Below are 25,262 nucleotides of genomic sequence, written 5' to 3' on the forward strand. Positions count from 1 at the left end.
TTTTTTTTTTTAAAGATTTATTTAAAGGCGGATATACAGAGAGGAGAGACAGAGAGGAAGATCTTCCGTCCAATGATTCACTCCCCAAGTGAGTGCAACGGTCAATACTATGCCGATCCGAAGCCAGGAGCCTCTTCCGGGTCTCCCACGTGGGTGCAGGGTCCCAAAGCTTTGGGCCATCCTCGACTGCTTTCCCGGGCCACAGGCAGGGAGCTGGAAGGGAAGCAGGGCTGCCGGGATTAGAACCGGCGCCCATATGGGATCCTGGGCGTGCAAGGCGAGGACCTTAACCACTTGCGCCACCGCGCCGGGCCCAAGGTAAGGACTTTAATCACTACGGTATTGTGCCTGGCCATTCTCCTGTGAATTTAATTGGAATTCCTTTATATATCAGTTGATTATTTTCATGAGCACATCTAAGAATCTTTTCCTTATGTTTGATTGAAGAGAGCTTGAGTATCATGTGTCACAGTAAAGATTACTTTTGGTCAACTTTGTTGGGAGTTCTATGCCAACCTGAATGTTGTTCCCAATTATTTCTCTAACTTAGGGAATTTTTCCCTCATTATTTCGTTGGATACACATTTAATCCCAGTTTCTCTTTCTGCACCTTCTGCGACTCCCATAACTCTTAAATTAGGCCTTTTAAGTGTGTCTCTCAATTCTTAATTACTTTTTTTTAGTATGATCCAGCTCTGCTTCTAGATTATTGTCTGTTTCTCCCTGATGACAGGAAATATCTTCTGGTTTTGAAATTCCCTCTTCTGCGTCCTTCATTCTATTTTGGAGATACTCCACTGTACTTTTAATTTGCTTTACTGTATTCTTAATTTCTGATATATCAGCTTTCATTTGATTCATTTCCAGTGTGACATGTTCCTTGAATTCCTTGAATGCCTGCTTTATGTGCTTCTCATTGTTGATAAATTGTATAACAAGTGCTTTGAATTCTGTATCCCCCATTTTCTCAATGTATTCCTCAGTGAACTCTGAGGTTGCCAAAGGCTTTGCTCCTTTGCAGGGGAGTCTTCAGTAATATTCATGGTGCCTCTGTCTCTTCTTTTGATCTTGGTTATTGTACTTCTGGTTAGCATGTTCTTCTCCTTAAGGTAGGTTTCTATGCTGTGTCTCCCACAGATCTATAGTTTGTTTTTACTTATTGCAGTTGACACATGGTTCTTTGTTTGCAGTCATTTGTGCCACTCCCTCCAGCAAGTTCCAGGTCTGAGGTGTTATGATAGATTTCCACCAAGGTCTCAGTAGCCTCAGCTCCTGCCTCACCAGACTTCACCTCCTGTGATACTGTACAACCTTTCTCCCACTTCCTGTTGGAGCAGGTCCCAGGATTAGGGAGACACCAGGTGTCCTATATAGCTAGGTTGTTGTTGGTGGTGATCTTTCTGGAACCTGTTGGCCGTTAGGTCTAAAGGCCACATGGACCTATTTTGACCTTTACGATGCCATAGTCAGTGTTATTTCCCTGTGGGACCAGTGCACTGCACAGCTCACTATTGTCCCTGCAGTATTAAAGTTTTTCCACACTGTACAAAATGGCACCTTATGTGCTACTACTAGAGTTATTGATCTGCTGGCTGTCAGGTCTGAAGTCTACCAGGATCTGTCTTTGGTGGAACCTGCAGGATGCCACGTTGTGATGCCACGTTGTTGTAGTTCACTGAGCCAGAAATGAGTTCACTCCAGGTCAGTGCAGCGCAGTACTGTCCATAGCCTTTTCCTCCTTATACCAAATAGCACCTGATTCAGCTTTGGGGGCAGACTGGGTTGTGAAATCTACCCTGTTCCAGTATTGCCTGTTGGGATCTGCCTCTCTGTCTCTGCTCCCAGTCAAATCAAACAGACCAGCAGGACAGGCAGTTCTTTGTCTGGGTTTACCTCCTGAGCTGGTGAACATCACTTCCCACATTGTTGCTGGTGGAGTTCTGGCTGTTGGTGCAATTCAGATTGCTACTGGCTCAATGCCACTGGCACATCAGTCACTGCAACACCACACCGTTGTGTTTGCTGCTTTCCTGTGCCTGTCAGTCTCCAGGTGCCCCTCTGCTGTTGTTCTATCTTCTGCTATTTCCTGGAATGTGCCCTCTTTGCTTCACACAGGCTAATGTTTAAATGAATGTGTCCTTACCCTATTCCACCCAAACTATCCCATTTGTACATGAACCCAAAGACTTCCATGAGTACATTTTTTATGCTCCTTAACAACTTTGTTTCTAATAAAAATTAAGCAGAATCTGTAGTTTGGTCTGAGTATAGATGCACCATATCTCCAGTATTAATCCAAGTTTGATGTATGCAATATTGGAACTGCTCTGTTATCACCACTCCTGTCTCAGTGAAAGAAACTTCCATGCTAAGAAAAGCACAGGGTTTGGCATGTAGACCTAACTTGTTAGGCTTGGAACACACCTTTAAGATTTGTTAACCTTGACATAGCACTATTTTGGTCAGGATACTTTTAAACATTTTATTAATTTTGTTTGAATATAAATCTACATAGAAGGTCATTTATATTCTATTTTCTTTACTCGAGACTCTAGACTGTTTTCAGTTTGTCCTGGGAATCAAAATCTAAGATATGCTGTGATTTAATTACTTCAAAAAGCAAATTCTGACTTGATTAGCTAAGATAAACCACAATACCTGAAGATGTAAAAACAGATTGTGGTTGTAATGCATTTGATTTTATAAGAGGAAATTATTATTAAATTAATCAACCTTGTTGCAATGAACTTCACTTATTAAATGTTGCAACTACAAATTATCAATCCCACTACATGTCCTAAGGATGAATAACTGTTCTCCTTACATCAAAATGCTTGATAACAATTACTGAAAACACAGTGCATAGTGTTGGGAGTCAGAAAGCAATGTCCCAAATAACAAATCTCTCACAGTCGCTGTGTGTTAGTAGGATCAACTGACACGCCTAGGCCATTGTATGTTCTGTGAATTCATTGTGTTCCCCTAAGAACCATTTACTCGTTTCCCAAAACTCCCAATTTTCCTTGTTTTATATAGACAAGAGGGATATATGAGTTTCTGAATGAAGTGGCACTCCTATGATTTTTCCCTATGCTGTGTTCCATTCTCTCCCTTTGCAGTTAATAAATGTTTACACTTTTCTAATTAATCTGTGTTTTGTTTATTCCAGCTGGCCTGTGGAGAAGAGGTACATGATATTTCTCCTCTCAGGCCCAGTGTGATAGCCTAGTGGCTAAATCCTCATCTTGCATTCTACAGGATCCTTTATGGTTGCTGGTTTGTGTCCTGGCTGCTTTGCTTCCCATCCAGCTCCCTGCTTGTGGTCTGGAAATGCACTAAAGGATGGCCCAAAGCTTTGGAACCCTGTACCTGTGTGGAAGACCTGGAAGGAGTTCCAGGTACCTGGCTTTGGATCAGCTTAGTTCTGGCCTTTGTGACCAGTTGGAAAGTGAACCAGTGGGTGGTGGATCTTTTCTCTCTATACATCTTACTTTCCCATAAAAAAATCTTAATAATAATTAAAAAAAGAATTTCACCTTTCCTATTACAATACCTTCTACCAATTAGATAGATCTAGCATATGCAATTTTTAAAAAAGATTTATTTATTTTTATTGAAAGGCGGATATACAGAGAGGAGGAGAGACAGAGAGGAAGATCTTCCTTCCGATGGTTCACTCCCCAAGTGACCACAATGGCAGCAGGTGAACCAATCCAAAGCCAGGAGCCAGGAGCTCCTCCAGGTCTCCCATGTGGATGCAGGGTCCCAAGGCTTTGAGCCGTCCTCAACTGCTTTCCCAGGCCACAAGCAGGGAACTGGATGGGAAGCGGGGCTGCTGGGATTAGAACTGGTGATCATATCAGTTCCCGGGCATGCAAGGTGAGGACTTTAACCACTACACTATCATGCCAGGCCCTCGCATATGCAATTTGAATGAAAAGTGTATGGTCTTGAATACTTCACTTGGTTGTGATATACAAGGACTTAAATGGAAAGCCATGGCTTCACATCAGGAGAGCATGATTTTTAGGTTGGTATTCATGACTTGGAGACAAACCAAAGGTTTGAATCTGGAATAGGAACCACTGTATGATGTGGATGTGAGAGACAGTATTTACTGTTGAAAGTTTTGATCTTTACTTTTACAAATGTTGAATTAAAATTAGTGAATAAGTGTATACACACAAAATTAGGGAATGAATTCATCTCAAATTACTAAAACTTGAGCTAATGGTTGTAGACTTCAATTTCCCCATATCAGATCTTTCAATGTGCCTTAAAATTTCAATGCACTTGAACAGATAGCCTTTTATTTGTATTGTTTCTTTGTCCTGAAATAAGCACTATTGCGATCTTGTTCTCAACAATACACCTCATTCTATCCTCGAGATTCCCTGAACTGCCAAACTGGAAATTTGGCATGCATAATGTGTGATTGAATGCTGTGTCTTTATAGAATTATTTATTTCCCATATTTTGCTATGTTATACATATGTGTTTTAATTTATTTTAAATGAAGGAGATAATATGGGTTATGTATAAGCACCATGCTTTCAATGTAATCAGTGTTAAATATGTATTTTGCTAAATTAATAACACAACTTATTTTTTCTTGCTCCACAAATGCACACATAGATATTACAATGAAACATGATAAATTTAAAAAACTTGCAAGTAGGTAATATTCGTTGTGAATACTGAGATTGGACTTGGTTGCTTGTAGATTATTAATGATTAGTTTGCAATAAATGCAAAAGCAGAAAGTGAAGAATTTATTCATGCAGAAAAACCTCAGATTGGAACCAGCAGGGAAAACAGGAAGGGAGTTTAAATGGGTAAGACAGCGCTTAGTCCCAGGTTTCTGTTGGGGGACTCAATCATGTCATCATGAGCTCAGTTTTGTCAAGCTATCAACTCTAAACCATATCCTTTACAATTGAAGCAGCTGATGAACTCAGTCTCTCATTCCAGCAGTAAAAGAGCTTTAAAACATCACTTCATAATTTACCAGGACAGGCTGGGTAGCACAGAGAAGAAATCACTGGTGTCCATACATAATTACTGAAAATTGTGATCTTTAGCATAAATAACCTGCAGTGAAATTCATAAAAATATTGGAATAAAATAAACTAAGGCAAAGATACCATACCAATGACATCTCCTCCTCTCTATGGAGCATTGTAATTGTTATAATAGTTATTTTATCTCAGTGTTGCAGTTACAAGTAGCATTGCAGAGTAATTTGAGGGATGAGTGCCTGCATCCTAGTGCTTTCACTCGTGTCTCACAGTTGGTGAGTTCATCATAGAAGAGGCAGGGATTAGCTGAAAGAAAACAGTACATTTATATAACATTGTCTATTTAAAAGATCTATTTGTTTATTTGTTTGCTAAAATATAATGTGAAATAGAGAGAGAGAATTTATCAACTGACTAAGTGCCTGCAGCAACCAAGACAGGTTTAGGCTGAACCCAGAGGCTTGGAACTCAATAGCATTCTCTTATATGTTTCACTAAAATATGTTTCTCATATTTTCACTAAAAATTTTTTGTAGAAATACAATTACAAATATCAGATATAGATCCTTTTTTCAATCATACAATTGCTCTTTTTTTGGTAAACATCAATGCCATTGGCAATATAAATTAAAACAATTAATTCTATTAATTCCCTTTTGATTTATTTAATAATGTATAATTTAATATTAAACTGTTGCTGTGCATTACTAGAAGTAATATATATAAAGTTAAAACCAAATTGAAAGTACACATTAAGTGTAGAATATCTCTTCATCCAAGATGCATTTTAAATAACATAACATGATATTTTTCAACTTATTCTACCCCATAACATCTGTACACATACATATCAAGTATATTTAAGAGTGAAATTATGCACATCAGTATGAAGAATTCTAATATTTTAAGCATACACTTATTTAATTATTTTTGAAAGAAAGAGAAATCCAGATAGCAAAAGAGAGAGATCCCATCCACTGGCTCACTCCTGAACACCTGTAACAGCCGAGACTGGGCCATGCTGAAGACAGGAGTTCGGAACTCGGAGTCTCCCATGTGGGAGAAAAGGACCGGTCTACTTGAGTTTTTTCTGAGAGTGCACATTAGCAAGAAGCTTGGATGGAACGTAACAGGCTTCAAACCAGGACACTCTGAGCTATGATGGAAGCATGCCATGCAGCATTTTTACTGCTGCATTGAACAAGAGCCCCAAATACTTTGCAATTTAGAACTGTAATAGCAATGAAAAATTTGCTAAAACATCCTTTAATGTGAGTTTTTCTATTAAAATTAGTCAAGGATTTTTATATTTGAAGGCAAACGTGCCTGTAATTTCTTTTCCTCCTTTAATATATTTTTTAGAATTTGATTAAATCTTCATCATTTAACTATCAAGTAAAAATTTCCAATCTTTTCATTGTTAGTGATATAGATCAGCTGTGTTGAGTTAATAAAAATTTTAAAAGCTTTGCACCCACATTTATGTGTTTTTAAATTATTTTTATCCATATTCTCCCATTTTCTCACTCCCCCAAAATTGACTTATCTTTCAGTTGCATGGATAATGATTATATTAGATTTATTAAAATGTGACAGAGATGGTATGTGTCACATTAAGGCCCAAGTCACTTACAGATGAAAGCATATATCTGATTGCTTTTTTTATGATCAGTAATTGACAAGGTTATTACAACACATTGTCTTTAATCAGTTACTCATTGCTAATGCAATGTATTCTGTTATGCAATAGTCTTGGAATGATGAGTTTTTCTTTATAAATGAAATATTTCTTCTCTAAGAAATTTTAGAGCATCTTTTATTTTTTTCTGTTTATATACTTAGCTCAATTTTATAAATATTTTTAGGAATTATTTTTGCCTTGTATTCAAATTAAATGGATTGTATCTACATATCCAGGTTTAAAAATTTTAGTATCAACTTTACTGAATATAGCCAATTATTAGAGTCATGTGTTTCATTTATACTCATTACTTGCAAGTTACAAAATTTATCTCAGGATATCCACCAAAGAATATTCTAGAACAATAATTCTCTTTCTTATTTTTCTCCTATTTCTGTGACTTTTTTTTCATGTCACAGCAAACATTAGTCTTTTCTGCTGGATTAAAAAATACCACTCCTCATTCCTTCTGCTAAGGTACAGATGACTGGCTGGTACTTTAAAGGGAGAGACAGTTGTTTTCAGCTACACTCCTTCTCAGGAATGGAATATGGAAAAGTAAAATCAAGATAAAAAAATAAAATCAGAGGAGATTTGAAATTATGAATCCACTCTATCTGAGGGATTAAGGAAATATGCTTGCAGAGAGGCTGTTTTTTTTTAAAGAAAGGAATTTTACAGTCAATGATGGTTGTGATGAATGGAGACACACATGTGGTTAATACCTAATCTGAAGTTAGACATACTTATGAAACAAAAGGTGATGCTTTAAAGGCAGTGTGAGCACCAGCTAAGCTCTTACTTCCCGGGTGTTTCAAAGGAAACAGTTCGGTCTCTCATTAAAAAAAAAAAAAAGTTCAGGGCACCAAAAGTGAACAGGCAATTAGGGAATCCCCCAGTGAGAATACTGATGAAGAAAGCAATGCACCAGTTTGTGAACTATATTAAGGAGTTTAGAAATGTCTTTAAAGCTGGGGGAAAGAAAACACGGCACTTAAGCATTTTACTCAGATTAACCTTAATTAATCTTCTGAATAAGGGCTCAAGCTCTCACACCTGGACATTCCAAGGTTCACTACCATTAATTAAATCATAGATTTTCTTTCATTAGTATGAGGATTGGGGGAGTTAAAGAGAAATAATTCTAATATTTCTTACAGTAAGTTTGAGATGAAAGTTTGAGATGAAAAAAGAGAAGTGCAATGCTGCTCAGTGATTAATATAGACAGATATCCAGATCAATGGGTTAAGTTTAAGAAAGTTGAATTTGTATCACTTGTAACACTTACTGCAAAGCTTATCATCACAGTGAGTTGGACAGTCTCCACAAGGTGTGCCCTTCTTATAGGGCAAATAAATTCTTTCAGGATCATTTCCCCTTAAAGAAGGAAACAAAAAGTTGTCAAATATATAAAATTTTACTCTCTACCAAAAAACAAAATTTGAAAATTAATCATGCTTACAGACTTGTAAATAGCCAGTAGCACTAATTGTTAAGAGGAACGTGGTATATCTATATACACACAAACATGTACATACATGTGATTTTTAAGCAAATGCAACCAGTGATTTTGATTTACCTAAAAATATTTTCCAGAGGATGTGCATCTCTTTCTGTACAGTCACATCCCTAATCATACTTGGGACTACTGATTGTCAATTTCTGACAAGAGCAGAGCATTATAGCCAGCTACGGTAAGATGCTCTCTTTGTTGAGTTTTTCAAGATATTATGGAAAGCAGCATGGCAATGTTACCTTTTAATTATTAACACTTGCATATTTTATGGGGCCCAATGCAAAATTTTAACACATATACTCAGTGGAAATTATCAAATGAATTAATTGGCATTTTATTTTTCTTTTTTATATTTGCAGCCTGGGAACTCGACTTCCCCAGTTTTTATATGGTCCGTGGTGTATTATTGTCAAACACAGCCCCCTCCATATACCATGAAACATTAGAATTTTTCTAAGTGTATTTTGGTATCTGCTGTACATTTAAGTTTGTTTGCCACTCCATTTCCACTCCATTTCGGCCCACATGGGCCTCCCATGTGGATTGCAGAGGCTAGATCAGAGGCAGAAAACCTCAACCTGATGTCCCAGAATCCTGGCCTCAGAATTCCAGGTCTTGAATTCTAAGCCCATTACTGTTTTTGATGAATTAAATATCCCTGTGCTTTTGCTTAAATTAGCTTCCAAGAAACTTGTGTCTTTGTGTGAATAGCTTCTTACTGCAGAATCATCGACAAATGGCAAGACTACTGGTAATTCAGTCTGAATTGTTATGGCCTATTAATGTGATATTAGAACTTTAAGAAAAAATATAGTATAGAAATATAAAGATACATGTGCATGTGAATGACTCTGTGAAATTTTGTAGGCATTGATAGAGTCATTTATCTATAAAGTTCTACCTAATTTAAAAAAATGTTTTCTTCTACAACTTTTGAAAAAAGTTTTAAAAGCTGTGAGAATTTGGTGACACGTACTCATGACAATAGTGACAAACATAGAGATAGTGAAATAGCTTTTCTTTTCGACATACTGCAACACCACAGCCAATGAGGTAAGAACTGGCCCAAACGAGCTGTAAAGATAAAGGAATTATTTTATTACTCATTTGACATTATTCATTTGATATTAAATGAATACAATATCTATGCTTTCATTCTGTTTAAATGTGTGAATTCTTGTTTTTAGGATTGCTTAGAACACACTTATTAAAAAGTCCTAGAATTAATAGGAGTCCTACAGGTCTTGATAATGCACATATATATCCCTGGTTACTGACAGTAAAAATTAAAAATCATGCAGAATAATCCAGCTTGATTGGGTAGAAAATTACTACTTTTTATATTTGTGTATTTGTCTTTGGATATACACATACACACACATTGAGTATTTCTAATTAAGAATCCTCAACATTCCTTTTGTATGGGATATGAGATATATTACATGTATATATTCTATATATGTATACTAAAACAAAGAAGTGGTATAAATTATTTTGCAATAAATAGACTGATGCTGAAAATGAACAAAAATAACTAACCATTGTACACATGGAATGTGTATGCACTTTGCCCTCATTTCTCAGACCACAATATCAGGTTTACCTTGGGATGACTAGAACACAGTGTTAACACTCCTAAGTTCGACCTTGATTTGATTTAGAAAGCAAAGATCTCATTAAGAAATACAAATGGCTAACACTAACTCTAGCTTATTCTCTCCTCATTGCAAAAGTTATATGGAAAATCAACTAACATGAGGAAGGCTGTTTACATATCAGCCCTACCTAGAAGGTAGCCCTATCATAGAAGGTAGTTTTCTAACGTATCAGAAAATGTACATTGTGTACAGTGAACTGTCTTTCAAGGCACAGTGATCAAGGCTCAGTTCCATCTCTACCACTTTGCTGGGTGGTACTTAGCAGTCTGGAGTTTCATTTTCTCATTGACCAAACGAGATATAATTAAGCTACCCTCAACCTCATAACTGGTTGTTTGGAATCAAGCAATAAACATTATCAATGGGCATACCCAAATCTCCAGTTGCTGGAACAATAGTTGTGTTGTATTTTATTATTGCATTTTCACATGATTTTATAAATTATTCATTTATTTAAGCTTACTTTAAATTTTAAAGACAGAAATTCTAAAATGGGGAGATTCTGAAAGGAAAACAGAGACACACATAGAAAGAGATAATTTACGAATTATTTCATATCCAGATGGCCATAAGAACTGGGGCTGGGCCAAGCTGAAGCCAGCAGCCCACTCTGTACAGGTCTTCTACATGGTTTGTGGGAATCCAGCTACTTGATCTGTCTCCTCCTACAGAGTGCACTTAGAAAGACATTAAACTCTGGATCTCAGACTCTCACTTTAGTATGTGAAGCAGGCATTCCAACTTGCATTTGCATCACTGTGATGAATATTGGCATCAATTTTTCCATATTTAGTACTTACATCTTTAATGTTTTCTAGGATTTTTGGTCAATGCATGTTTTACTAGAAAACTGGATTTTTTGAAACATGAATTACATTAAATTGCTTCTTAATGACTCCCCACTCCTCCCAGGGTCTACTTTTATAGCCCTACTTTCTATTTTGTAATCCTTCCAATCAATTGGCAATCATCTTGTTGCTTTCTCTTACATCAACGGTAATCTTAAAATGAAAATCAAAATCACTATAGTTAAAACAGCATTAAAAGGATAAAATACATAGATGTATTAAAAAACTGGAACAACTTGTGTACTGAGAGCCAGAACACATATCTGAAAGAAAGTAGAGAATGAAGTGGACCAGGACGGAAACAGAGAGGGTTCAAGTAACTGCCTCCACACAGGGCCACCCATTTGAAAAGCTGTATACCACATACCGTCCCAAGAACTAGGAAACATAGGGGCAAGACCACAGCACCTGGATTACTACAAATTACCCAAATCATGCCTGCTCCAACTCCCAACAGTACAGAATATGTACACCTATTCCTCCTTCACTTGAAAAATGCAGAGAATATATGAGGTGCAAACTGAAGAATCCAGTATTAGGCCCACCCTAGTGAATCTTTTTATTGACAGAGCTCCACACTCCTACTACTAGGAATAATCCTGGATGTTATTTTGTCTTAAAAAGAATGAAAGTCTGACACACTACACAATATGATTGTGGACTTAATATATTATGCTAAATGAAATAAGACATGAACAACATGACAAATGTCATATGTTTTCATCTAACTGTCCCATTGTTAACTAGGGGCAAAGTTTCCATTTGTGGAAGGTTATATTGTTCTGGTAGTGGTTGCTCTACCAGATGAGTGTACTTCTGGCCAACTCTTCTGTATAACTCAAAAATGATTGAAATGATAATACTCCTGGCATGTGCATTTCACCTCAATAACAGTTCCATAACCAATGGGTGCTGTTACCTGAGTGTAATGATGAGTTATGACCAAATCCTGTGATACGTATTTTCCATAGCTGAAATTTTTAGATTCGCTATACCAGATTCCGATTACTTGGGACCATGAGTAAGGTAAAGCTGACATATAAATATTTTCTCCACAAAAGGTATCTGAAAAGAGGAAATAGTTCAGGGTCATACTCTCAAAAATTGGAGTTATTATACAAGGACACATTTCTCACTTATATTCTTTGGTGGCTGCACTGATTAGACAGCATCTTATGAGGCAAGACAAAATTGGTTGCATTCCACCTGGAAGTCTTTCTCCTTGGGAATGGTCTGGGGGTGACCAATGTAATGAACAATAAAAGTGGGAGATAATGAGTAATTCTTGAAATCAGAAGAGTTGACATTTCTGTGTTTGCAACCTCAAAGGTGATGGGGAAGGTTGAAAATCAATCAAGAGTGATACGCAGGTTCTTGAAAGCAGCCTCAACTAATTTCATCAAGTACTGAACTTAAAATGAATATTTGTTTAGCCATCCACTCATGGTGTGGATTCCTGACTGAAAATGGAGTTCAGAAATAATCTTCCTCTGTCTGGATCCAGGAAATTCGAGATTGCTAATTCACTGCTCAGTAATGTTGTTATAATTCACAATAGTCTGAATGTATAGATGGCATGTTAATACTTTTTAGTCATTTTATAGCAAAATATATGTTCAGAATTTAGGTATAGATTGATATCTGTGCAGAAAGCATTGATTGTTTTTAAACTAACACGATTTTGTATCCTAAAATAGGCTCTTTTTATGAGTTAAAGATATTTCTCTAGATAGTGCATTAAAATTGCATATGATATATTTCATATATGTACTTATTCATTTTCTAAAATCAAAGTAATGTCAATGGTGATTTGTGGGTAGCCAAGACTAACTAAATGTAAGAAAAATCTTATAATTGCCTGATTAAATTCTTTATCTACGTTGAGAGCCTTGATTTCTTCTCTCCTGAAGGTCAGAATTTAGAATCTAAACGTTTACGTATTCAAGTTGTAAACATCAGTTGAGAACAAAGCAGTTATCAGCACACAGCCCGGTACCAGCAAATGCAGTCAGGATGACGCAGCACTCCTCCTGCTTTCATTAACAGTCCCTGCCGTGTGTGTGTGTGTGTGTGTGTGTGTGTGTGTGTGTTGAAAAATAAGTCATACTGATATATACCTACTTTCAAGTCTCCTGTCAATTGGGTCACTCCCTTCCGGATCACAGTACTTTGACACAGTTCTGGCGTTTTCTGCAGCTTCTTCCCCCCAACTCTGCAGTAAAAGAAAATAAAAATCATCTTAATGAACATTTGCATGATAAGATTCTAGTTTGTTGCTTCTAAAACTCCAGGGATTGTGAAATCTAGAGTTACACAAATGAAACCATTTGGAATACACACAGACTGTAAATTAAAGGATAGAAAAAGCTAGTTAATGTGGATGTACATCAAAAGAAAACGGTGAAGTTTTACTCATATCAGAAAAATATTGCACAAGATTCTGGCCACCAGACCGATATGGAATTGCTGGGGAAACTAGACCTGAGAGAAGCACAAATAGAAATACCAATGAATATCATCTAGCTCCAGTTACAATGATTATTATCTGAAAATTAAAAAGCTAACAAATGCTGGCAAGATTGTGGAAAAAACAGTACCTTAATAAACTGTTGGTGGGAATGCAAATTGGTATAATCGCTGTGGAAAACCATATACAGAGTCATTAGAAAACTAAAAATGTAACTAACATATGGAAATGTGTCCTAAGGAGGTAAAATCAACATATCAAAAATGATACTGATGAACTCTTGTTTGCAATAGCAGAATTCATGATAACAAAGATATAAAATGAGCCTGAGGCCCGGCGCGGTGGCGCAAGTGGTTAAGGTCCTCGCCTCGCACGCCCGGAATCCCATATGGGCGCAGGTTCTAATCCCGGCAGCCCCGCTTCCCTTCCAGCTCCCTGCCTGTGGCCTGGGAAAGCAGTTGAGGACGGCCCACATCTTTGGGACCCTGCACCCGCGTGGGAGACCCTGAGGAGGCTCCTGGCTTAGGATTGGCATAGCATCGGCCGTTGCGGTCACTGGGGGAGTGAATCATCGGCCGGAAGATCTTCCTCTTTGTCTCTCCTCCTCTCTGTATATCTGACTTTCCAATAAAAACAAATAAATACTTAAAAATAAAATGAGCCTGGATATTTGTCAAGACACCACTGGATAAAAAATGAAGTATGTGTATTTAATGAAATATTACTAAGCCATGGAGAGGAATGCAATCCTTGAAATATTTGTGTCACAAACACCTCATTTTGTGATATTACCACTCTTGTTCAAGAAAAATTCATATTTATGCCTATGTGTACAATATCCGTATATGAAGTAGATGTGACAAAATTTTAAAACTTTGTTAAATTTCAGAACTAAAATACAAATTAATAGAAATCTAAAAAGAAATTCAATTAATTGAACTGGCCCTTGAATTGAAAAAATCCAAATTTGGTAATGACATTCGGATATACCTCCTCTTTCAGAAGTTGGAAAGAATTTAAGCTAGTTTTTCCAGGCAAACAACTGACTTAGAAATCTATCCTATTTATTTTGTAGCAGTTGAACTGCAAGCATTATTTTATGCATTAAACCTCACACTTAGCGTGACTCACACTTAGTTCCCAAATATTTGTATAGTAAGTATGGTGCCATAATCCCTGTATTCTGTTCATCGGACCTCAGTAAGTGCCGACTGTCATTAGGAGCAAGATCACAGCCAAATCACTTCCTCAAATAATGAATAACAGTAAGAACTGAGACTCGATGCCTTTGCGTATTTTTTCACTTTAGCCTCACAACAGTATACAAAGAAGGTGCTGCTATTTCTTACGTGTGAAAAGTGAGGTAAATGAGCAATGAACATTTTGAACAGCTTTTAAGGAACACGCTGCCAAAAATAACATAGAAGGAATTTAAATTCAAATATTTTGGCTACAAAAAGTGTGTTCTAAATACTGCATGAATGTTGACCGTGCTGGGCAGGCGACGGGGGAAGCTCTGGGTCAGTTAATGTGATAGTGTGGCTAATGGTGTTCTAACAGTCTATACAACCACTTAAGAGCCCGCCCTTTTATCTGAATATAACATAGTAATAACAAAAGCTGTAGAGTTTGTTTTATTACTATTATTAATTACATTGCATTGTGTGACACAGTTTCATAGGCTCTGGGATACCTCCAACCCCTCAATTTGTTTTGTCTGTCATTCAGCTACTACTACTGAGAATGTGTATGCTGCCATCTACTGGCACTTCCCTGGAATTAACCTTCAGGTTGTTGAAATCTCTAAAAAGTACTAGAAACATACTAGAAGCCTGGCACTGGGGAAAAACATGGTCTCCTAGGTGTTGATTGTTTCTTACAAAGCATAAAGAATTTCAGTGATGGATATGTGTAACTGAGGAGGCAGAGATGACACAGCACGCCTCATCTACACAAAACATACATTATTTCCAAATTTTGCTAGTCTGGATAGTCTAAGTTTCAGGGAAGGAAGCTCAGATTACCCATAAATCTGAGAGAGATAAATGTGAGGTTCATCACCTATATTACCCATGTCTTCACCCAATTTTTTTTGTGTGTGTAAAAGAGTATGCCAAGTGTCTGGTGCAATAGCATATTGGTTGAAGTCCTCGCCTTGAGCCCGACGGGATTCCATATGGTCACTGGTTCTAATCCCTGCAGTCCCACTTGTCATCCAGCTCCCTGATTGTGGCCCAGGAAAGCATTCGAGGACGAATCAAAGCCTTGGGACCCTGCACCCGCCTGGGAGACCCAGAGGAAGTTCCTGGCCACTGGCTTCGGATTGGCCCAGCTCCAGTCATTGCAGCCACTTGGGGAGAGAACCGTGGGACGGAAAATCTTCCTCTTTGTCTCTCCTCCTTTCTGTTCCATTTGCCTTTCCAATTAAAATAAATACATTTTTTAAGAGTGTCCCAGGTTTATATCAGAAAGGCTGCTTCTCCATGATGTTATGGATTGCTAAGACTAGTGAATAGATTCATCACTATTGTTTGGAAACACCAGTTGGGCATCTTTTTTTTTAAACATTCATTTTTATTATTTTTTCATTGGAAAGGTGGATATACAGAGAGGAGAGACAGAGAGGAAGATCTTACGTCCAATGATTCACTCCCCAAGTGAGCGCAACGGCCGGTACTATGCCGATCCAAAGCCAGGAGCCTCTTCCGGGTCTCCCACGCGGGTGCAGGTTCCCAAAGCTTTGGGCCGTCCTCCCCTGCTTTCCCAGGCCACAGGCAGGGAGCTGGAAGGGAAGCGGGGCTGCCGGGATTAGAACCGGTGCCCATATGGGATCCCGGGCATGCAAGGCGAGGACCTTTAACCACTTGCGCCACCGCGCCAGGCCCACCAGTTGGACATCTTAACTCTTCAATGCACTCTGTCCAGTGAGGCTAACTATGAAAATCTTTGACAATTTGTCAGTGTAAGTTTGTTGTGCATGCTGGCAGCAGTTGTGTGAGCTGGGAATGTATGGTGGTCTCCATGTCAGACTTCTTGCACCAGGTTCTTGGAGTATAAGACTTTAGAGTTACTCGGGTGCTTCTCCAGTACAGTAAAACTGAAGAAGCCCTGTTCTAGGTCTTTAAGAATGAAGTTGCACTGCCTGAACCAGAATTGTTTGATTGTGGTCAACAGAACGTACAACTGTGGGAAATTACCTTATTAGCCCTAGGCTTCCTTTCTGCCTGTCATTGATCTGTTGTGACCTACAGACTTTTCTCACTAACTGAATAAAATCTTAGTAAACGCCTTTATTTTTACTATAATCGCCAACATACAGTGCTTTTTTCTTACCATCTTCAGCATGTTGCTGGCTTCAGGAATCACTTTTCTCCTGAGGGTGTTGTGCAGATTCACGATTTCTTCCTGGACAGCTGTTGATTCAGTCAGCAGGGTTTTTAAAGCTGCTTCATGCTGTTATTAGAAAGTTACTAATTAGTGCAACTGCTTTTGAATGGATTTTTGTCAAATATATTGGTTGCAGATTTATATACTATTTATATTGAATGAATGTTGATCTTCAGCATTTTTGAGTTGATGTTTCTCAGTAGATCAGATAATATTTTCCATTGTGAATATTTTTTAACAGTTTATTTATTGGAACGTCAGTGTGACAGAGAAAGGGAAGACGGAGGAGGAAGAGTTCTCCCAACCACTGTTTTCCTTCCTAGTGGCTGCAATGTCAGGATGGACAGGCTGAAGGCAGGAGCCTTACAGTGGTCCAAGTGCTTAGATCATCTTCCACTCCCTCCCAAGACGCATTCGCAGGATGCTGGATTGCCAAGTGGAGTCGCTAGACTTTGAAGCAGCATACCAGTCTAGGGTCATTCCAGTGTAAGCTTAACATGCTATGCCAAAATGTCCACTCCTAGTGTTTTTGTTTTGTCAAGTCAAGTGACAACAACAGAAAGAAAGAGAAGGAGAGGGAGAAAGGAAGAGTGAGAGAGAGAAGAATCTTCCTACTCTTTCAATCCCCAAATGATTGCAACAGACGGGGCTAATTCAGCTCCATGCCAGGAGCCTATAAATCCATGCTGCATCTCAGGTACGTGAGCCATCATCTGTTTAGTTCCCAGGTGCGTTTACAGGCGGCTGGATTGAAAATGGAATAGCACTGACAGCAGTGGACTAACTGTGCAGCAGTGCTGGATTCCTGTCCTTAGTTCAGAGGATTTTGAATGTTACAATGATAACATACTAATGTTCAGAATCACAATCTGGTACATTTTTTATTACAGTTTTTAAAACTTAGGAATGAATTTGTAGGGTAGGCTGAAACATGTTTCATTTTAAATAGGAAGTGCAGTGGAGCGTGTATTGAAGTCATGTTTTACAGACTCCTCTTTCTTGCCTCATCCTTCCCTTCACCAGTCTCCAAGCAAGAATATAGCTGCTTTTCAATTAAAACACTTGTGTTTGAATCCTTGTCTAGCTGTATATGCCTGGGAAATTCAATAATGAAAAGATGACTATTGAATATATATCTTCAACCGTATCCACTTAGCTGCTTTTTCTAATATTTGTTTAGGAATACAATAGTGTCTGCAAATGAGCATGTTCAGAAACAAAAAGGAAACATAAATTAATCTACAATTCTAGAACTTGCGATATTTAACTTAAATTTTATTTTGCTGCTTTATAAGCAGGAAAAATACATAGCCAAAACTTTTAGTTCAACATTAACTGTTACAGAAGGCATTTTTGTATGTGCTAAACCTCATCTACCTCATCATTTTTTTTCACCTCGTCTTTTATTTTAAATGGCAAAACGGATGCAGTGTTATTTGCCTGATATATGCTTTTTTCCCAAGCTATGGCAGGACTTTCATCAAAATTCATTCACAGATATAATTCCAAACATGGAAATAGTCTGTTTATAGTTGTTTAATGCTTTTATTAACACATTTATTTATTTGAGAGGAAGAGAGAGACAAGGCAGAGAGAGGAAGAGAAAAATGTTCCTATATACTGATTCTTCTCCAATCCTGATATTGTCCCCAGCTAAGCCTGAAGCTTAGATTCAGGAATTCAATCTAGGATTCCCAGGGACCTAATTACTTGAGCCAATAGTGCTGCCTCACAGATTTCATATTAACAGGGAGATGGAGTCAAAGACAGGTATGAGAAGTTGGTATTGCATTATCTAAATTTCTGGGCATGTACAAAAAGCAGACTAAGCACCCACACCTGTGACTCACACGAACAGTTAGAGCATATACAGAGGGCAGAAATAATGGACTGTAGAAGGTCCTCTAGAGTTTGCTGCTTTGATGTCATTTCCTCAAAAACATCTTGCGGCACCACTTTCCGCTCAGCAAGGTGCTCTGGGCTGGATTACAGCACAGCTTTCTGATTCAAATCATTCCATATATTATTTCCATATCATATCTCTACTTACTCCTCTGGAAATTTCTGCTCCAGTGAAACTTCTGCTATTTACTTCTATCTCCTCATCCCTCACCGTTTAGTCTCCAGGTATGGCTTCTTTCTCATTTCCTTTTATATTCTGTTCAGAAATTAATTTTCTGAAATATTTATCATGTACCCACAATTTTTCCCACTGTCATCTTCTTTGATCCTTGAACTCTTCCCCCTTTAGGACTTACCTCATATCCTCTTCTGCTTCTAATGCTGATGTGACCCTCAACTGTATTTTATAATGATAACCAAATGTCACAGCTCCCAAACCGCTAGCCACAACATTGTCCTGTTTGCTCAGAATGTCTCCTAAATTGCTAAGACAGGCCACTCTATCTCCAACAAAGACTCTATTTTTAGCTCATTCTGCATTTTTTCTTGGTCTTGCCTTTGTATAATACACCTTTTTAAAAATTAGGCAGCTTTTCTGAAATACCGATCCAATTTCTGGTCCCTCACACTTAGAAGTATCTGATTTGGGAATATATCAACTTTGGAGGACAGTAGCAATCCCCCTGGCTATGCTATCTGTTGAGAATTTCCAGAAAACATATTCCACAAAATAAGGCACTGATGTCACTCCAACTTAGTCTGACTATCCTCAAATTATCCTTTTATTTTGCTCTTTAACTCTGCTCAGCAACCTGGTAAATGCATTTACTTTGTCTAAAACACCATTAGAAACTTTGTACTCTTCCCCTATTTCTGTGTATTTCTCTCAGTAGATTAATAGTCTATTGTTCTCGGTAAGTTTTGATTTCTTTTCCTGTGTTACCAACCAACCTATTGTTTCTTCCATTTTTGTGGTACAAGAGAATGGGTCATTCTTCTTAAGCTTAGTTCCCCAACCAGTGCTTTCGTTATTTCATTGTTTTCCATCTTTGCCCAAATCTCATGTTATTCTATTTATTTGCATTCTATTTAGCTTCACCCACCCTCTCTTTTTAGCCCATCCAAATGGCGTCTAATCCTGATTATGACACTTGTATTTTAAAATGATAACTTCCCTTACCTACTTTCCCACTCAAATGTTATTATATTGCCTTCCCTTCCAAGGGAAGGATTAGCTAATTGAGCCATTGTGCCAGGCCCTCTAATATTTTTTTCTAAATGTATTTGTCCAGGACCTGAGGCAGTAGCCTTGTGACTAAAGTCCTTGCCTTGTATGTGTCAGGATCCCATACAGGTGCTGGTTTGTGTCCTGGATAATCCACTTCCCATCAAACTCCCTGTTTGTGGCCTGAGAAAGCAGTCAAGGACGGCCCAAAACCTTGGGACCATGCACACATGTGGCAGATCCATAAGAAGCTCCAGGAACCTGGCTTTGAATCAGCTCAGCTCTGGCCACTGTGGCCACTTGGAGATTGAACCAGCAGATGGAAGATATTTCTCTCTGTCTCACCTTCTCTCTGCTTTTCCAATAAAAATAAAATAACTTTAAAAAAATAAAATGCCTTTGTCCTACCTGATTTACTGATTTTCTTGACTGCAGTTTCTTGGTGTGGGGAGCATCAGGGTTTCTTCACTGTCTCACCTTGCAGACTTCTCTTCCGACATGCCTTTTGCTCGGCTTCTTGCAAGCCCCCCAGAAATCACAACTCACAGAGGATGCTTTGCTGTTTCTGTGTTCTTTCTCCCATCTCTCATCCAATATTTCAAAATCTGTTCTCTAGTCATCCATCAGAGTAAAGACATTAAAACATACGGAATTCGCTGCTCTGTGTGAATCTTTAATGTCTGTGAGAGGGCATTTTAATTTCTTGCCCTTTGTTGAGCGTATGTTCCTTCTTTATCTCAGTCACGGAGCGTTTATTTAAGGTGTCCCAATGTGCCAGTCTCCATCCTGCCTTAGAACACGCGCCCTCAAGTGCACTTTTAACAGCATGTGCACATCATTTCACCTTGCAAGGTCAACGTGTGTTTGGGTTTCAGGCCCACTGTGTCCTCAGGGAAGTCTCGAATTACCTCGAAAAGATCAGACCCCCTTTTTATTTTAGTAATTTTGATGCATTGATGTGTTATAGTGAGAAAACTTATAACTCACGGTATTCTGACAATCTTGATTGCCATTATTTGATCCTTTTATTATGCAACTTAAATCCTAAAATCAAATAATGATAACTACTTGTTACACAGAGTTGAGGCCTTTGGTGGTTAAGATTGGATTTAATCAGGGGTTTGTCCAACTAGACTGCTGGTCTCAGACCCTGGTCCCAGGGAAAATCATCGGATGTGTGGTCTGACCTTGGAGAGCATGTACTGGGGCTGAGCCTCCTCAGCTGCTGCTACCTGTGTGGTGGACAGTATGTCCAGATGCACACACGGGAACTGCTGGCCATTGTCCATGCCAGCAGGGGATGTCAAGTGCCTCATCAGAGGATGAAAAGCAGAGAAGTTTGGATAATTCTCCTGACCAAGCTCCGCAGTATGCGCTTGGGTCTACAGATACAGTAAAGTGTATTGATTTGTCAATCAGTAGACCTTGGAACGATTTTCTCAACCCTAAAACAACAAAACTAACATGGATGAAAGACCTAAACCTACATCCAGAAACCTTCAAACTCTTGCAAGAAAATGTAGGAAATACCCTGCAAGACCTAGGAGTAGGTTCCGACTTTCTAAGAAGGACACCAAAAGCAATAGCAGTTGAGAACAGAATAAACAAATGGGACCTCATCAAACTAAGAAGCTTCCTGTACAGCAAGGGAAACAATCAACAAAGTAAAAAAGCAACCCACAGAGTGGGAAGAAATCTTTGCAACACAAATAGCCGATAGGGGCGAATTTTCCAGATATACAAAGAACTTCAAAACAACCAAAAATCCAAAACAAAACAAGCCACGTCAGAACTGGGCACGGGAAATGGGCAAACATTTCACAAAGGAACCAAGTCCAAATGGCAAACAAACATATGAAAAAATGCTCCAGCTTCCTAGCAATAAGGGAAATCCAAATTAAAAACATCGATGAGGTACCACTAACACCAGCAAGACGGGCCCCACATAAACAAGACCACCAACGGACGCTGCGGCGAGGATGCGGGGAAAAGGGAACCCTACTCCACTGCTGTGGAGCAGCAAATTGTACAGCCTCTAGGAAACCAGTCTGGAGAACACTCACACAAACTCAAAATCGGCATACTATATGAACCAGCAATAGCACTCCTAGGAATAGATCCAAAACACCTGTTTTATTACGACAAACAACAGGCATCCATATGTTCATGCAGCACAATCAGTAAGTGCAAAAAACATGAAGCAAACCAAAATGCCCATCAGCAGAGATTGGATAAGAAAGCTTTGGTTCATCTACTGTCCATGGAATACCTACTCATCTATTAAAAAAAACAAAATGCAGTTTCTTTGTGGCTAAAATGGGCACAACAGGAAACGATAATGCTAAGGGAATTGAGCGAAACCCAAAAGATTAATACACATGTTTTTCCTTGATTTACCCTGTAATTTTTTTGTATGGTTGTTTGTTATTTTTGAACCTGTCATTGAATATCTGTCTCAACCCAGATAGTGTTCGAAGAAGGAACTTGCATTATTTTTAACATATTGTTTACCCAATACATGTCAATTAATCCCATAATGTTGTATATTGAGACTGGAGTCCTTGTTGGGGCTTTAACCGACCGATCTTTACTCTGTTAGACCTATCTTCAGACTCATAGAAGGTCTCCCCAAGAGGCCACTGAAACTTATCTGACAATAAGGACGCTGACTTTATGCTAGCATGTGTTTGCAAGCAATGAATCTCAAATGAACTTGAACTAGTTATGCAACAAGGTGGAGAATCCCCCATGGGGGAGGGTAAGGAGGGGTGGGGGGAATCCCCAGCGCCTATAAAACTGTACTACATAATACAATGTAAGCAACAATAAAAAAAAAAACACTTAAATAATACCCTCAGAACACTCTTCTCCACATTGGGGTCTCTGAGGCACCATTGAATGACCACCCACTGTCACTGGGGGCTGATGAGGCTTGACAACAAGAAATGGCCCCCTCCCTATTCCCCTACAGACACGGGAGAAAAAAATATGAAACATTTATCAGACCCGCTTTCCTCCATACCTGAACATCTCCACCCTAATCAGAGGCTCACATAAGCATGAACCTCTCAATTATGTAAGGAATATTTTAAAAAATTAAAAATTAAACTGATGGGATGAGATCATTCAGATAAACCACTTATGATTGAATCTCAGTGACTTTAAAAAGGGAGACTGATCACAGATGATATTAGTTCCGTCTCTTGCCTGATAATGGACTGCACACTTTGAACTCTGTCAGCAAGAATCCGGTTATCAGAGGTCAAATCGATGACCACCCCACTCCAACTTTGGATTTTGCATGCTCAGATCCTATGAAACAAAATAGCCTCTCTGCTGTATAAGGTAACCAGTCTGAAGCATTTTGTTATGGCAATAAAGGCTAAATGATACATTCAACTTCTCTAGGAGTAAATGAAGCAGAACAGAAACAAACAAAAAAGTTGTTGGAGTTTACATTTCATATTAAAAATGTATGAATTATGGACAGATTTGATGAAGTAGTTCTTATATTCCTAGTTTTTTATTTTGAGATTTTTGTCACAATTATTATTATTATTTATAATGAAAAATGCACAGACCCATGAAACTATATACTGATGAGATTTGATTTCAGCACACACCCACGCTTTATCATTAAACCCTGGTGGAATGCCTTCACTTCACTATTCTGTTTTGTTCTTTTCTCTGTAGTAGCACATTAAGAATGATATTCTTATAATAGGATTATTGGAAGAACTAAAGGAATAATTGGTGAATCACCCTCATAACTGTGCTCACAGCCCTTCTGTTGTACAGGGTTAAATGTTATCTTTATCTATAAAGTAATTTGAAGAAACATATAATCATTCCATACTCTTAGGGTCAAAACAGGCAGGAAGCCAGCAACAGCAGCCAAACACAAGAAGTATTTCATTGCCAATCCTGAAAAGAAAAGTAACACCATTTTATATTACTTTCAATTCATGCAATAATGCTTTCTATTAAAGCCTTTAAAACTACTTTTACACATGTTTGGATTTCTTGCAATAAAAGGCTCCCACAGTTTCAGATTAAATATATTATTTAATAATAGAGAAATGTGGAGCTATGCTTAGAAGAATAATGGATTCCCCGAAATAAAGTTGTCTTCATTGTTTTTAGAATATTTTATTCATTCATTCATTCATTCATTCATTCATTTATTTAGATATTTCTTCCATATGCTAGTTTACTCCCCTAATGGCCACGATGGTCTGAGCTGGAGCCAGAAGATTCTTCTGGGTACTCAATGAGGATACAGAAACCCAAGGACTTGGGCCACCATCTGCTGGTTTTCCAGATTGCTAAACTGGGAGATGGAAGGGGAATGGAGCAGCTGGGAGGCAAACAGTTGTCCACGTGGGATGCTGGTACTGCAGTCAGGGGACTAACTTGCTATACCGTTATATTGACCCCAATTTTTAGAACCTTTGAATACGCTATGCTGTGAAGCAAAGTAGCAGATGTGATTCAAATTGCAAATGAAGTGATTGATTTGAAGTGGGACTATTATTATAGATTACAAAAAGATACAATGTAAATTCCGAGGTACTTAAACCCGAGAGTCAGAGTCAGAAGGGAAAATGCCAGTGATGCAATTTGGCTTCTGAATAGCAAAGGACCACAAGCTAAGGCAAGCGGTCTCTGGCAGTGGGAAGTCTAAGCCACACAGATCCCTCCAGAGTTCCTTTGCTGACCCCTTGATTTTCATGCAGTGCGAGTCCATCTGATTTTTTCATCTCACAAACCACAAAATACTAAAACATGCTTTAAGAAGCCAATGTTAAGGAAATCTGTGCAAGAGGACACTAACATGAAATCACAGCCAGGCGAGATTGGAATTCCCCATGCTTATAGAGAAGTGATGTTAGTAATTTGTATATTTGACTTGAAATATGTTTTACTAGCTGAAAATAATTCTGTGAGTAATTATTATTGTGAGTCAGGAAAAGAAAAGTAACCGATCTTCCCCTTTATTTTCCTTGATACTGTTAGCTAACACAAGGATGATAATAAATTTAAGTTTCACAATTAAACCTGGCAACTTCTCATATTTACCAAGAGGTTTTTTTTTTTTTGTATTTGTCATGCTACTTAAGAAGCAGAAGTGGCTTTGTTTCTCATTATACAAAAAATAATATTTTATGGACCAAGGGAATGATTTGCACTACATACCTTTTAATTTACCATTGCTCACAAACTTTCCCAGCACTCTGCTTCACACAGTGGATAAGAGGAGAATTCCACAAATCTGTACTTTCAGGGAACATATTCATCCAAACAATCGCAGCTTATTTTTCTTTTATTTTAAAATTTTACTTCTTTTTATTGCTATCATTTTATGATATAGTTCCATAGGCCATGGGGATTCTTTTATCTCCTCCCCAATTCCCTCCCTTCCTCTGAGTTCCACTATATCATTAATATAGTACAGTTCTTCATACACAGTCATATGTCCATCAATGTGGGCATGGACAATGGCAGAGAGTCCAGCATCCTACTGTCAAGATCTAGAAAACAGTTTCATTGGGAGTCTAT

General features: G+C 38.2%; 1 protein-coding gene across 1 annotated transcript; it reads right to left on the bottom strand.

The window, feature by feature from the left end:
* Nucleotides 1–5,196: 5,196 nt before the first annotated feature.
* Nucleotides 5,197–23,649, bottom strand: CRISP1 (cysteine rich secretory protein 1). The gene is made up of 7 exons (XM_040983120.1): nucleotides 23,560–23,649; nucleotides 16,523–16,642; nucleotides 12,844–12,934; nucleotides 11,642–11,787; nucleotides 9,193–9,290; nucleotides 7,989–8,077; nucleotides 5,197–5,324 (listed from the first exon to the last, which is right to left on the bottom strand). The coding sequence occupies exons 1-7, from the start codon at nucleotides 23,647–23,649 to the stop codon at nucleotides 5,197–5,199; spliced, it is 762 nt and encodes a 253-aa protein (XP_040839054.1).
* Nucleotides 23,650–25,262: the final 1,613 nt, after the last annotated feature.

This window comes from Ochotona curzoniae, unplaced genomic scaffold (assembly GCF_017591425.1).
Source record: "Ochotona curzoniae isolate NIBS_2020 unplaced genomic scaffold, NIBS_Ocur_1.0 contig_3819, whole genome shotgun sequence".
NCBI classification, from domain to species: Eukaryota; Metazoa; Chordata; class Mammalia; order Lagomorpha; family Ochotonidae; genus Ochotona; species Ochotona curzoniae.